The sequence below is a fragment of the Medicago truncatula genome, chromosome 5 (assembly GCF_003473485.1).
Source record: "Medicago truncatula cultivar Jemalong A17 chromosome 5, MtrunA17r5.0-ANR, whole genome shotgun sequence".
Taxonomy (NCBI): Eukaryota; Viridiplantae; Streptophyta; class Magnoliopsida; order Fabales; family Fabaceae; genus Medicago; species Medicago truncatula.
Genome location: NC_053046.1, coordinates 30,420,536 through 30,435,996, shown reverse-complemented (window position 1 = coordinate 30,435,996; position 15,461 = coordinate 30,420,536). Strand labels below are relative to the sequence as shown.

General features: G+C 30.0%; 1 protein-coding gene across 2 annotated transcripts; it reads right to left on the bottom strand.

Annotated features, from left to right (window-relative positions):
* Window positions 1-1,570: 1,570 nt before the first annotated feature.
* On the bottom strand, window positions 1,571-4,888 carry LOC11409854 (zinc finger-containing ubiquitin peptidase 1). Of its 2 annotated transcripts, none has more exons than XR_003011976.2 (7): window positions 4,723-4,887; window positions 4,609-4,654; window positions 3,226-4,148; window positions 3,014-3,125; window positions 2,292-2,387; window positions 2,067-2,211; window positions 1,571-1,954 (listed from the first exon to the last, which is right to left on the bottom strand). XR_003011976.2 is itself a non-coding variant. In XM_003615443.3 (7 exons), exons 1-6 carry the CDS (start codon window positions 4,794-4,796, stop codon window positions 2,128-2,130), a joined length of 1,335 nt encoding a protein of 444 aa, XP_003615491.2. In that variant the 5' UTR covers window positions 4,797-4,888; the 3' UTR covers window positions 1,571-1,954; window positions 2,096-2,127. The 2 variants fall into 2 exon arrangements, 1 of the variants encoding a protein (XP_003615491.2); XM_003615443.3 differs by having other exon boundaries at window positions 2,096-2,211; window positions 4,723-4,888.
* Between the last annotated feature and the right edge of the window lie 10,573 nt (window positions 4,889-15,461).

The following is a 15,461-nucleotide window of genomic DNA, read 5'->3' as shown; positions in this document are numbered from 1 at the left end:
CTGAATAGAGATTAGTCTTTTTAATTTTGCGTGAATGATATCTCGATGTACCAAAAAATAGTGTAAAATAAAATAAAATACATAATAAAACATAATGATTTCGTTCGGATTTCAGATAATTAGTTTTGAATTTTGTAAAACTGATATCTGAAATTGAGTTTGGTTAGCATGATTCATGAAAAACAAAACCAAATCAATTTTAATTGGTTTTGATATGGGACGATGTTTAAGTTCATTTGATCATTGATTCAATTTTTACACGAATATGTAGTTTCATCATATACAAAGCTAACACTTCGCATTATTGACTTGTTACATTTGTCTTGTAAATATTGAAGAAGGTACAAACTTCTTCCCATTGATTCAACCAAACATTGTGCATTTGTGCCCTAATCTTAATTATTAACCTAACAACTTACAAGCATTGAGAGTTATATTTCAAGAGAAAAATAAAATCCCTCATTGCTTAGATAAAAATATACATACAGTATGATGACATTATACTGTAAAAATAAATTCAAAGAAGCATGCAAATCAATTCAAGTTATATTTCAAGACATGAACAATTACAATTACAAGTAGCAGAACTTAATTTTTGATTTTGATAAAGTGATTTTAACTATTAAAAGGCCACCTTTTTTTATATAGATATTAACAACCTTCAATGTTCTAACGGTCTTGGTCCAGATTTTCTCTTGAAGTACCATTGTCCAGAGTATCACCTCAACTATGCAGCAGTAAGTAAAACTATGTCAACGTTATCTGGAAAAAGAAAGAAATATTGAACACATAATTCAATATATCATGTGTTGTGTATCCTCCTTCAAAAAATAAATGTGTTTTATAGTTTTTGGTTTAGATACACATGAATTAGACGTACACGAGTCAATAGATTAAATTGGTCTATACTCTCTTTTCAACACTCTTTAAGAATGTAAGTCTTACGACTTTATGTGTAACCCAATTTTAAAGTGTGGTAAAAATTTCACCTAATAAAAGAGTGATTGTTGAAGAAGGAAAGTGTTTGGTATCGTTAAAGATTGTGTCTCGAATAGTTCACAAGAGTGCAACATTTGATGGTTTTATTCAATACAAACTACACATGTATGGGTTAGTGGGTGCTTGATAATAGGCTGCTACCTCATAGGTGAATTTTTCGTTAAAAGTCTATCGCTATATGTAGCATTGTTTATTAAAGAAAGTGTTGAAAATAGAGTGTTGATATGACTTAAAAAAAAAAAAAAAAAAAAAAGAACAATGAAATTACATAAGCTATTGCGAACTCACGTTTGTTAAAAATTTGAACTAAATGTTACGGACTAGCAAGATAATATATTTAACGATTACTTATTAAACATCAAAGACTATTTATTATTTTATACTTCATCCATTCCTTTTTATAAGCATTATTTTGCATTCACAAAAAAATGCTTACAATCGTTACAAGCATTATTTTGAATATATGGAAGTGAATGTGTTAGTGTTGTGCCGGAGTCTACACATCGGCAATCTGAAGTTTTGGTGCTATGTAGCGATTATAATTTTGATGAGAGTTCTAGAGCACAAAGTAGCAGACCAAAACTGATACCAGTTGACAGCAAAATCAAACAGAAAAGGTAGAGTTATACATAACATAAACCACCATCTCTATTGTGTCCATTAAGCCCTAGCAGTTTTATACCATCCCATAAGAACATATCCTAAACATGATATAGCACTCATTAGTTGTACGATAAGAAGATTCCTTCCGTCTCATACAAGGAGTATGAAGTATGTAAACTAAATTGGATTTAACGATTATCCCCTTGATGCTACTGAATCTTAAAATTTGGATCGAGTCTAATTCAATCTTACAAAACTAGCTTGTAAGTGACGTCTCCAGTCTTACAAGCTTGCATGCATGATTCAGTGATGATGATACATAACTGTTAATATTTGTAGACAGCTCCATAATCTGTAACAATGAAAAATATGTGTCAACATAAAACTTTTACATTTATTTCCAATATCTCCTCTGTTGTAATTATTATAGAATAGTCAGAAAAAGTGCAAAGAAAAATAGTTACATTATATGGCATGAAATAGTAGATGGTACCTTGACGAAACAAAGAACTTTTATATGGTTGTCTAAAGTTCAATGAAGACACTGTCCACTGTCTTGAGTTTTTCCATCTCCTCCTCACTGGCAATTCCAGGATCGACATAACACAGCTGAAAAAGAAAAAAAGAACATCAGCCCTCGTCTTTCAAAGGTGCGAGACATTGCGATTTTTTGGAAAAAGAAGTAAAACCTGGTATTGTTGCTTCCTCAGTGTGTGCACTCCTCTTTTTATGAATCTCTGCCATCCTTTTCTCTCCCTTAGTGAACTTTCTATAGCTGCCGTTCTCTATAATGATAAGTCACAATATTTGAAATGATGTCATGCCATAATTACTAAACAACATGCCGGTTCTAGAATAAACATTTAATAACAGATAGATGTAGGAAGAAAATATATCCAGGTCTTGTTTGTATGAACATCTTAATTAAGCGCTTATCATATAGCTGATTATGTATATGTTATTTCTATAACAAAAGATAAAATAAAGTCAAACTGTTTTCGTATAAGCTATCCTGAAAAGCTTATGCAAATAAGCTGAAAACAGTTTAAAACGTGTAATAAGTTGTTTCCCTAAGCTATCCAAAACAACTGTTTCACAGATGTTTGTCAATAGATAAACTCAATCAATTCAAGCAGACATCTAATTTTCTAAACCTACTTACAATTGCATATCCTTACTTCTGGAGCTTGTACTAGCCCAAAGAATACAACCAATTACCACAAAAACTAACGGTTTTATAATATTACTACAAAGTAAGGATTATAATGTAGGTTGTAATTAAAAATTGGTTAAACTTTGTGATGAACTTGGTTTTAGCAGTTCAAGAAGCACACTCATATGATATATGCAATTAGACACAGGCATTTAAATTAAAAATAAGAAAATATACAATAACACACAAATACATTACATGACCAGGATCAAGAACTAGGAGATTATAATGCAGAATTCCATTTCGTTGATGTCTGACTTGGATTCCAACTATTGTTCTCGAGTGTCCATCATGTTGAAAGTACAAGGGACTGTCCAAGAAAGCTTTCAAAATTTTAAACACCACAATAAACAATATCATTTGTTTGGTTAAATCAATTGCAAGTGTATCTAAAATGAATCATCACTCACGTTTTTTCGCTGAAGACAACACGCCTGTAGCCAAATTGAATCGAGTTTTTATTTGAAAAATAATTCCACACAAAGTCCATGAGAACTTGATGATTTTTACTTTGTTTAGCAGCACTTTTCACCACAAATTCACCGCCACTTTTTCTATCCACAGTAGCATTAATAGAAGAACAGGACTCTGCATTCTTTCTACAACTTGTTTGAGAAACAGCACCGCCACAACGAGACAGATATCTATCCATTGGTCCTGAGACATTCGGTGCTTTCCTCTTCCTTTCATCACCAATTCTCACTAAATCCTGTCCACCAAGACTCGAACCAGGGACAGACAGATAGAGAGATTCAGATTCCTTAGGACCGAAATCCACTACCCTTGATCGGAGACCAAAAGAACGCAAAAGGGCAGCACATTCAGTAGCTCCTATCCATTTTTTAGAGCCATAGATAGCATGATTGAATTGATGAGAGCCAGATTCATCAAAACCTCTTTCCCAAGCAATCTCAAGCCATCTTTGGAGCGATGGAATATCAGGAACAAATCCTGAACCACCAAACAATACATCTTTTGTTTCTCTCTTTTGTGCCAATAAATGTGAGCTAAGCATTTGTATGTTACGCCAACCGCAACCCCATCCAACATCTTCAAACTTATTGCTTTGGAAATGATCAACATAACCTGATAAAATGCTTCTTGAGTTGTCACCATCAGACTCCAAACAGTTCCTTAACAAGTTCATCAAACCTCCATTTACATTGTGAAATTCACCCTTTATCTGCAAATCAACCAAGCAAGAGATCTTCTCATCCATATTACACACTCCATTATCTCTACCAATACTACTACTACCACCACCACCACCACACCAATTGTTACAATCTCCAAAAGTTGTATTAAGATGCAAGTTACGAACTGCTTTTTCAACCTGCATATGAAACCATACAACACAACAAAAACAATAAATTGAGTAGAAATACCTAGACCATGTTTGGATAAACACTTTAATTACGCGCTTATAGCATAAACATTTATCATAAAAGTGCTTATGTATAAGCTATTTCTACAACAAAAGGTAAAATAAAGTCATCTTGTTTACAATACAACACACACAATAAATTGAGTAGAAAATGCATCCTAATGTGACTTTCTTCTCTACTCAAAAATGAAGAAAAATAGCTAACTTTAGAACATAAATGTAAAAATTTACATTTGAACAAAAAGGGTTAAGTAAAAATATAATCATTGGAGTCTAATTGATTGCAGACATTGATCACAAAATCACCTTTCAAAAAGGGGGAAAACACAAAAGATTCAATTTTTATTTTGATTGCTTATTTATTTTGACGATTCTTAGGTTAATTTGAAAGAAGAAGAAAAAGGGCTACCTGAGGAGAACGAAAATCGTCATCTTCGAAGTGGGTATTGGCATGCCTGAAATCGAACCCGTGTCATGAAATTGTGAAAGAAAAAGAAGAAACATGAAGAAAGAAAAGAATTACCATTGAAGTTGTGAGGATGGAAGTGATAAGAAACAGAAGGGGCAGGTGGAAGAATCTTCATCATCCATGTTCATAGAATTTGAATGTTAATGGCGGAAACGCTTTTTCAATTCAAATATCAATTGACCTAATATTACTATCAATTCAAACGCTTTATCCTCCTCTTACTCAATCAAACACAAACAATTATGTATATAATTTTTACTCAAAAAAAAAAAGGGTAGATTTTTAAGTATTTAAAATTTAGTTGGGTAGTAGACAGAATTTAAAATTTGATTTGATTTTAAAATAAATGAATACCCTCTAAAAAAAAAATTAATACAAATGTATGATATAACATTGAATAATCAAATGTTGAGTACATATCCAACCAAACTTTAAGGGTGCTAATGTGTTAAAAAAATTACATCCATTTAATTTAATTTTATCTTAACATAATTGTAGTACATTTTATTTGTTTTTTATATATAGAATTTGTAACTTAAATAATTATATCTTGTTTATTATAATTTTTTTTTAGAGGTATTATAAATTTAGTTGATTGAATATTATAGTTTATCTTTATAAATTTGCACAAAGATTATATTAGTTTCGACAAACAAAAAAAAAAAAGGTTATATAATTAGTTACGAGCATGGGTTGACAACTAATCTTCATTATCTATCTCGGATTAATACGCGTATTTGTTGGCAGCAGTCTCACTTAAATTGGATTAGAGAGAGATGCAAATTTAAAAATTTTCCATGGTGTTGCTCGACAATTAAGTTTTGGGGACCGTTTCTTATCAGAATTAAAGGTAGGCTGTCAGGTTGGAAAAGTAAACATTAATCGTTGGGTTAAGCATGTTGTATAGTGCGTGAAGCATACCCGTTTTTCACCAGTCAGGAACCACGTCATTATACTGTTGTTTCTAATATTATTTGGCTTAAGCATGTTCCCTTGAAGATCTCTTTATTTGTTTGGCGACTTCTCCATAATAGGTGGCCTACCAAGGATAATTTGTTTTGGTGAGACATTATTCATTCTGATTCCCAACTCTGTCTTAATGGTTTTGGCAAGGTTGAATCGATAGATCATTTGTTTTTGGACTGTAACGTGACGAGCTCTCTTTGGTATCTTGTGTCAATTGCCTTGGTTTTACTTCGGTTGATCCCTTTTGAATTTTGGATTATTTTGTTCAATTTGGTAATGCAACTGATGTCTCTAAAGCTAGGCGAGATGTTATGCACTTGGGTAATTTGGAAGGCAAGAAACGACATGTTTTTTAACAATAACAGAAGCACTACTTATCCGCTTTTGAAAAAAAAAATTAAGTTTCTTTCTTTTTTGTGGTTGAAGGCCAATAATGCTCATTTGTCACTTATTTCTCATAGTTGTTTGTATGAGCATTGACTAATGTACTTTTTTTGGTGTTTTTGGTCGAATTGTTTCTTTCTTTGGCTTAATCTCTTTTGTTGAACTTTGGCATTCTTCTTTGGTACAACTTGAGTTAAGGGGATTGTTTTTTTAGATATTAGTACATATTTCATTTTGCCTTGTTAAAAAAATAAATTAACCATCAAAGTACAATTAAATATTTCCGAACAAATTACTAATATTTATGGCCCGGTGAACATATTTTGTGGTAAGGATGAAACATTCGATAGCTAATTCATCCCAGCCGTTCATACTGTTTTATGTAATTTCTCTTTTGATAACAATCAATTACTCCCTAACAAATTACTATATGAGTGAGTAACTGAATATTATGATCAAGTGGACCCCCACTAGTTGTTGATGACCCTACCCCAGAGACGTTTTATTGCATTGTTTAGTGGCAGTACTCGGGAAATCACTTGCTTAATGGTAGTACTTAGAAAATTTCTTATCTTACAACACAACTTCATGCTATTGAAACTTATTTTACAGTTAAAAAAAAAAAAAGAAAACTCAACCATAATTAAGTATACATTTAATCCAATTATTATGATGTACAAAAATTGAATTTTTCTTTAAAAAAATAGAATTGGATTTTGTCTGATGGACGTAGCGGAGTCGATTTATTTATGCCGAAAGAGTTTGGATGCAACATATTATCCGAGTCAAAATTTAGGGACTCTATTTCATATTCTCCTTATAATACTCACCTGCTTTTTATTATAAAAATAAAAAAAATAAAAATAAAAATAAAAACATTTTTAGACATATACCTTTATTTAAAAAGTTGTAAAACATTAAATACACCTTCAAATATTAAGTAGTAATAACCATACCTTAAAAAAATGTGACATCCTCAACTTTTTTTATTAAAAAATAATACGAAAACTTCTATCCAAGTGAATGAAATGTACTCCATCAAACTAAAATGAAATTAAACTTTCATTCATATTATAAAGACAACAAATTTGTTACTCCTCTAAAATGGTACTACCATGCTTTCATTCCATGAGGGTTAACTGTGGTTCCGTTTTTGTTTACCTTAACGGTGGTACTCCCTTCGTTTTTAAATATATGCAAATTTTACTTTTTAGGTTCATTCAATTAATGATGTATATTATGATGTATATACATCATTAATTGAATGAACCTAAAAAATAAAATTTGCTTATAATTAAAAACGGAGGGAGTATGAATTAAGGATGTTATGACTCCAGCTACATATTCCACTGAATTAAGGACGTAACAAGTCAGAGAATATTGTTTGACTTTGACTTACGTGGTCCATAGTCTAAGAGTGACGTTCTCAGTAAACACTAATCTCACTTATCCCATGAAACTAGAACCGTTGATAAAGAACACGTGTATCAATCAAGCTTCATTGCACTGAGCTCTAGGGTAACTTTATCATGCTTATTAATTAAAGTACCAACATTGTCTTTGGCTTGAAGAAGAAGGTTTTAGTGTGATTATTACATTCACACTTTTCATGTTTTTCCTTTTATTATCTCCAAAACTTATATCAAAATGCATGTTACCAATTGCAATTTTACCCCACATATGATAAACAATACGACACAAACAATAAATTGAGTATAAAATACTTAATATGATTTTCTTTTATCAACAAACAAATAAACCGTCAATTTAGTCCATGAACTATTGTTCCTTCTTCAATATGGTCCCTTAACTATATAAACATAATATGTAATTCATAAACTATATTAAATTCATGTTCATCGAATTTGAATGTTAATGGCAGAAAGGCTTTTTCAATTCATATGGATGTATTTTTGTTTTGATAAACACATTATTTTTTTTCTTTTTCGAAGAAACAAACACAAACTATACGGTATGTTTGTTAAGTTTTGAACAAACTATACAGTATGATTTAATTTTTGTTAAGTTTTTTGATATTAGACAAAAATAAAAATAATATTCATCATCTTACTAGACAAGAAATTCTAAAGAAAATAATTAGTTTACTTAAGTTTACTAAGTCTAGAGATACATTAGTTGTATTTTTCAGTTGTCGTTATGGTGGTGAACATCACGATGAAAAATTCATTGTTGGTGCCAATCATTTACCACTAGATCTTTAGTTGTTAGCGGAGACTTTGATAGAGCTATCATAAGGTTTTGTTGTCACTTTTGTAGTTGACACATGTTATGCTAGAGGATTGATTGAGATGCAATCGGATAATATTGTTTTGTTAACATCCTGTAGGACACACGAGGAATCTAGTGGCGGAAACTTATGATCGGTGTTTGTTGATCCTCTTTTGGAGTTGATTGAAGAGTCATTTCAACAAATTAACAACTATTTAACCGAAAAGTATCCAACAAATCGTCAATTAATTCGAAGCATTAGGTTTTTATTTTGGAAAGAGGGTGTTTACAATAACCAGGTGTATTTTTTAACGGAGCAAAAGTAAATTCTCAGATATTTCAATGCTTCGGATAGAATTATACAATACTTTTCTTTTCCTACTATGATATTTTACTGTTTAAGTATTTGTAGGATTATAACTTTTTCATTAACTTATGAGTTATGAAACATAAGCTAGGAGTAATAATCAGCTAGTTTGTATCCAAACAATACACCATTTATGAATGTGGTTAATTATGCTTGTGAAAAAAAATACAATATGTTTTTTGTTCATAGTTGTTTTTTACTTTGATCCTATTAAAAATATCTTGAAAGAACAACGTAATTGTTATTAAACTGAAATTATGCATGAGTAACAAATTCTTTTGATATAATGTTTCTTTGTTTATGAATTATAAGTTTCTCGATTGTTTTTTAACCGATGCATATGTCATATTTTTATTGAGAATGATAGTAGTAGACTGATATACATTTTAAAATATATAAATCTTAGACAATGAAATTTGAATAATATCACCGGATGTACGATGATAGTGAAATCTTATTTATATTTATATTATGGAGTTGCTTGCTTTAATTATTTTTTACGGTAAACAACATTTCATTAAATGAAAGAAACCTCAAACATTACAACATATATAGTAGGTTATGATAACTGTTTTTTTACAGTTACATGTTTGTGTTTGTTAATGATGTAACAAGTTTGATATACATAGAGAGGATGATTAATGCCAATATGAAGCCTCTCCAACTCAACTAAATAACATGAAGAAAGGTAAGATAACACTTCTTTACACTGATGAATCACATTTATGATTTTATAAACATTAGATTTAGATTTGCACATTGCGCGGTTTGTTCTTGTATTTTTATGTTTTATAAGTTGTGATAGTGTTATATCGTGTGTATAGATGTTTGATAACATCATCTAAGAATAATTTTGAGTGGGTTTTCACATCCAAATTTGTATTCGGTATAATTGATGGTTGTAAGTCATGTGGGGTTCTCATTTTGTAGATATCATAGCAAAAATCTTAGGACCTTCATCTTTGTAATGAATAAATAATTTGTAAAAATTTGTAACTATGTCACACCATAAAGTGATTTTGATAATTTCACCCCTTTAATTTAATTGGAGTAACTTTTTTTATATTTAAATTTTTTTTGAAATTAAAATATGATGTTCTAGCCTTCTCAATTCTAGTCTTAGATTTTGAGTAGGTATGCGAAACGACATAAACTTAAATGGTTATTTGATCATTCATTTTTCTAAATTAGTTGTCAAAAATTTAATTTTTAATGCAAATATCATTTATTTTTCAGGAGGAGGTAATTGTCATTATTCAAAAAAGATAATTATTATTATGATAGCGTTGATGATAACACTCTTGTTTTTCGGGTCACATGGATGCTTACATTACCATTTGCATGTGCATCATAACCCCCCTTCACCACTTATGTCTTGTCCTCCAACATCTTTCTTTGTGGAACCTCCTACACAATGGGAAGTGTTTGTTTGTATGATTAGAGACTGGAATAGGACTATGACCATTATTGTCTCTGTGGTTATATTCTTGGGTGGATTGAGGTATTGTGGTAGAAGATATTACCAAAGAAGACAACATCTTTGTTGGTATATGTGTTATCAACACAACACATATAAACAAATATTCTTAGTAATTTCTGCTCCTATTTCAGAGGACAACCAAATATATTTTAAAGTGTTTTAAATTTGGATGTAAGTTTTATCACATCATAAAGTCATGTATCTTTAGTTTTGTTATGCTATTGCTATCATTTCAGTCTTATGATATTTCTTCTAGAATCTTGATATGGATGGATATATTAGGTTCTTAATAACAATTGAATTTCATTTTTTGTTGTTTGAATAAGCATTTTAACCTAAAAAAAAATGAAATATAAGAAAATCGATGTAGTTTATATCTAAATGTTACATAAGTAGTGTTCTTAATAAGCATTGATTTCCTTACACGAGTAGTTTTCAATTTCTTCTACATAACATGACATGTTGACTATAAATAATAAAACAAACTATGACATGATACAAACTACAAGAATTAATCTTAACAATTTTGTCGTTGCATTTATGAAAAGAGTGACATATACAAAATTAATCTAATGTCTTTTAACTTATTTTATTGGCTTGTGTTTTTACTAAGTTAGACATTTAACTAGTAGTATTTATTTTTTTAAAATTTTTGTTATGGTATATGAAAATTACACCCTCATCCTCTAAGGTTTATGAAAATGATCCTAACATCCACTTTAGTTTTAAAACTTTTTTTTTGAACAAGCACTTTAGTTTTAAAACTTACACTAACCTCCCTTGAGTTTTTAACAAATATACAAACACCTCCCGTGCTACTAACTCTATTATGTTTTTCGTTATTTTTATGTTTTGTTCATGGATGTTTATACACTTGTTGTTTGTATGCTTTTACCATTATGCTGCTAAATTGATTTCTAATGAAAGTTTATTTTGATTTGATTAACCTAATGAAAGATAATTTCAATTAAGAAAATAAGAATCAAAGAAATGCAATTAGCGGTTTAAATAAAGAATCAGTGTCAGATGAAATTGATGATTAGATCAGTTCCAGCAGAATAATATAATTAATAATCACAATGCAACATATATAGGGATAAGAGTGAAAGTTAACGATGTGTGAATCCATGTGAAATTAAGAAGGAGAACCTATGGTTTCTTGAATGTTTAGAATACCTTTGATCTGATACACATTTTTCAATTTGAATATGGTTTCTTGAATAGATTCAAGCACAAACGTTTGCCCCCATTAACGTACGGTTAATTGAAAATTAAAAAAAAAAGATAATAGAAAAAATTAACGGTGTTAATAACAAGAAAGGTATTTGTCTATTAAAGAAAAAATTGTCGGAGGTTAGTGTAAGTTTTAAAACTAGAGGGGTGTTAGTGTCATTTTTGTAAACCTTTGGGAAAGTTAATCTAATTTTTCCTTTAAATTTGAATGCACCATATGTGCCAAGTAACATTTTTCGCAAAAGCTCTAATTGCAAGTAATTTTCTCCAGATTTTTATGTATGTTAACATTGGTATGAATGAACCATCCATTTATAAGGATAAAATCAACTATAACTAGATTTTTACGTATGTTAACAATTTGAATTGCAAGTATAACTAGATTTCCTTTTAGAAGCCATCCATTTATAAATATAAAATCAAGTATTAGAAATCATGTATGTTAACATTGGTATGAATGAACCATCAAACTATGTTCCATATAAAATGTCAAATGTCTTAAGGTTATAACTTGAATTAGAATTTTGTAGGATAATTATCATGCTTTTAAAAGACTTTGTGATTTTTTTATGTGATGCGAGAGAGTCGTTTCCTAAATTAATTGATTATGTTTAACTTTTTTTAGGGGTTATAATCACTTTAATATTAAGATACCGGAAAACTTACCATGCAAAAGTCCACCTAGTGTCTTTGTTTGTGTGTGTTTTAAGTTATAACAGAGCATACATGCCAAGTAACATTTAATACAAAAGAGATCGTTTCTTGTTATGACTCCACTTAAATGCATGGCTTAGTTTTTCCTTTCAAATAGTTTGGCTATGTATAGGTTGTTCAGAGAACACACATAGCTTGTGGTGAAGCAGTTTGAAAACATGACATAAAATATAGTTTTTCACACATTGAGGACATAACTTTGGCGTAAAAGGAGTGCATAGCATTTAACTCATCATCAACTGATTTCCTCTATAAATAAAGGGGTACTTGAAGGAATGAAAGCATCGAAGCAGAAGTGGAAATACAAAGCTTCTCTGTATGTAGAAGTGTGTGAGAGAAAAAATAGTGTTGAGTAAATCCAGAGAGTGTGGGAAAAATACATTGGGTGGGGTATCATCTTTATAACTTCTAGGTGCTAAAAAATAATAGCATTAGAATAGAAGTAGGTCTCACGGGAAACACTATTTGTATCTCTTGTGTGTGTAAGAGAGTGGAGAGAATATTGTAATATTCTTTAATATAGTGGAATATTTTTCGGAGTTTGTCCCGTGGTTTTTCCCTCGGTATTAGAGGGTTTTCCACGTTAAATATTGGTGTTCATTTTTAACGCTACCGCTGCGCTGCAAGATCCAATCTTTTTTGGATTTTGGAATTTTAATTTACACTTGCATTAAGCTCCTCGATCCCAACATAACTAGATTTCCTTTTAAAAGCCATCCATTTATAAAGATAAAATCAAGTATGAGAAATCATGTATGTTAATGTTGGTATGAATGAAGCATCAAACTATGTTCCATAAAAAATAAAATATCAAATGTCTTAAGGTTATAACTTGAATTAAAATTTTGTAGGGTAATTATCATGCTTTCAAAAGACTTTGTGATTTTTTATGTGATGCGAGAGAGTCATTTCCTAAATTAATTGATTATGTTTACCTTTTTTTAGGAGTTATAATCACTTTAATATTAAGATACCGAAAAACTTACCATGCAACAGTCCATCCAGTGTCTTTGTTTATGTGTGTTTTAAGTTATAATAGAGCAGACATGCCAAATAACATTTAATACAAAAGAGATCGTTTTTTGTTATGACTCCACTTTTTCTTTTAGTGTGTTTAAAATTGTGTAGTTTGGTTATGTGGTGATAAAAATTGCCTCTAGAATAAATTGATTATGTTAAATTGATTAGGGTTAAAAATGATTTCAATGTAAAGTGATTTACATTCAAAAATTGGTTTTGAATAAATTGATTATGTAAAATTGTTTAAGGTTAAAAATAATTTGAATGTTATAAAAATGAAGATTTTAAAGAAAATAAATTTGAAAACTACTTCAAAGAGAAGCTGTTTTGTGCAGCATCTCCAACAAATTATTTTTATAACACGTTTTTTAAAAATAATAATTTCATTATTATAAAGAAACACAAAATAGGTCCTGTGAGCATAGCTCAATTGGTAGGACAATGCATTATTATATGCAGGGGCCGAAGTTCGAACCCTAGACACCCCACTTATTCACCTTATAAGGTTAATTCTAGCCACCAGACTACCTGACAAAAAAAAAAAAAAAAGCACAAAATAGTTTATGAATTTTTTTAAAAAAATAAAAATTATCTCAAAACTAATCTCTAACTCAAAGTTAGATTTTGAAGTTTTGTCTCTCCATTTGATTTTTAGTTTCAAAATTCATTGTTCAACCAACTTTTACATGAGTATATCTAAATGGAATTTAAGTTAGATTTTTAGTACCACTCATTCTGAATTTCTCATCTAAAGAAAATAAAATAAGATTCACATCTAACATATTTATGGTTCAGGATGTTTTGGACTCGTAGAAACTTTCTAAAACACTCTAAGAACTTTTTACTTTATTATAGGAACTTTAAATTTCCACCCTGCATGCCATCACCTAGAGCTTGCACTTCCTTTGACTTATTGTGTTCAGTTGTTAAATTCAAGGGAATTTTTAGGGTTTATATCAAATGTGTTGGCCAAACATTAACCCAATTAATGGAACTTTCCACCATCCACTCGATGGATAAATTAATTTAGATGCCTTCATAAGAATATTTTCTTCATTCAAATGAGCCATTACGAAGGACTTCTCTAATCCTTTAACTATGGTTGGTTCCAAATATAGATATTAGTACCATCACATATCTTTCATCACATATAAATACTACTCTAAACATAGCGAGGACCGTTCATATATACTTTAGCCTCGAAGAATCCCTTCTTTGGATAGTATCAAGATTTAAAGACTTCATACAATAAAGTTATTCCTTCTTCATAATGGGGTGGTTTAAATTCATCCGAAACCTTGGTTAGTAAACAATTTTCAACCAAAAAGAGTTCATCATTTTTTATTTCTTTCAACCAATTTTTCTATAGATATAGAATCAAGATTGTTCTCATACGATATAGAATCTAGTTGCACTTTTTAATTGGTGTAAAAGAGTTGTTTCATTTCATGCACATGCGATATTGTAGATCATACTTTTGAAAGTATTTGAATTCAAGTCACTCTTCCTCGGTGCATCTTGTCGAAAATACATGAAACTCTTCTTCAACTTCATCAAAAACCTAAATACTCCACATGAAACTTTTTTTCATCTTCTTCTATCTTCGTCAAGTTTTGAAAATTAATTTTGCTCCTGTAGAACCTTTTAAATTATGAAACCTAATTCAAATTCAGAATTTTAGGATAGAAGTGCCAAATAAGTAAAATTTACATGAACAATTCTTCCATAGTCACCAACACAGATAAATAGTGTTCGGTCAAATAGATATAAAAGTGTCATTTCTTAAAATACTAAATCATTTCATTATCAATTTCTTTTTCATTATTTAAGAAAATCTTGTAATATGTGTGTGCCCAAACACTATGCATTTGTGCTTGTGACTATAATAGAATTTCTCAATTTACATTGAGCATAGTAGCTTGTAAGTAACCACCAGGTACAATACTGATTTCGAATCCCTATAGGGACAAATGTAATTAGTGCCAATTATATTAAGGGAGTAAATCAAAACAAAAATATTTTACATGGAGTAAATCAAAATTAAAATTTTACAGGGAGAAAACTGAAAATGACCTATATTACAGGGGGTAAAGACCTATTAACCCTTATATTAATAAAAAAAAAGTAGTTAGTTGTTTAAATAGCCCCCTTAATATTTGTGATTTCTAGAAATAGTCACCCTAAAACAAAAACACTTATTCTATTTTTGTAATTTACAATTCTTCATATTTTGGTCATATCATACCATACTTTCAAAAATATTATATTCAAACCTTAAAAATTAGCTTATGAAAGATAATAGACAAAGTTTAGATCTTTAATTTTTTGACCAAATTCAACATAACTCTTGCAAAGTTCTTTCCACCTCATGAAAGGAATGCTCCACCTCAAACTAAGTTC

Coding starts and splice junctions, on each gene's coding strand:
- LOC11409854 (XM_003615443.3), bottom strand. CDS start 4,796: ATGAACATGGATGATGAAGATTCTTCCACCTGCCCCTTCTGTTTCTTA. Junction 3,126..3,225: donor GTTGTCTTCAGCGAAAAAAC/GTGAGTGATGAT, acceptor TTTCTTGGACAG/TCCCTTGTACTTTCAACATG. Junction 2,388..3,013: donor TAGTTCTTGATCCTGGTCAT/GTAATGTATTTG, acceptor TTATCATTATAG/AGAACGGCAGCTATAGAAAG.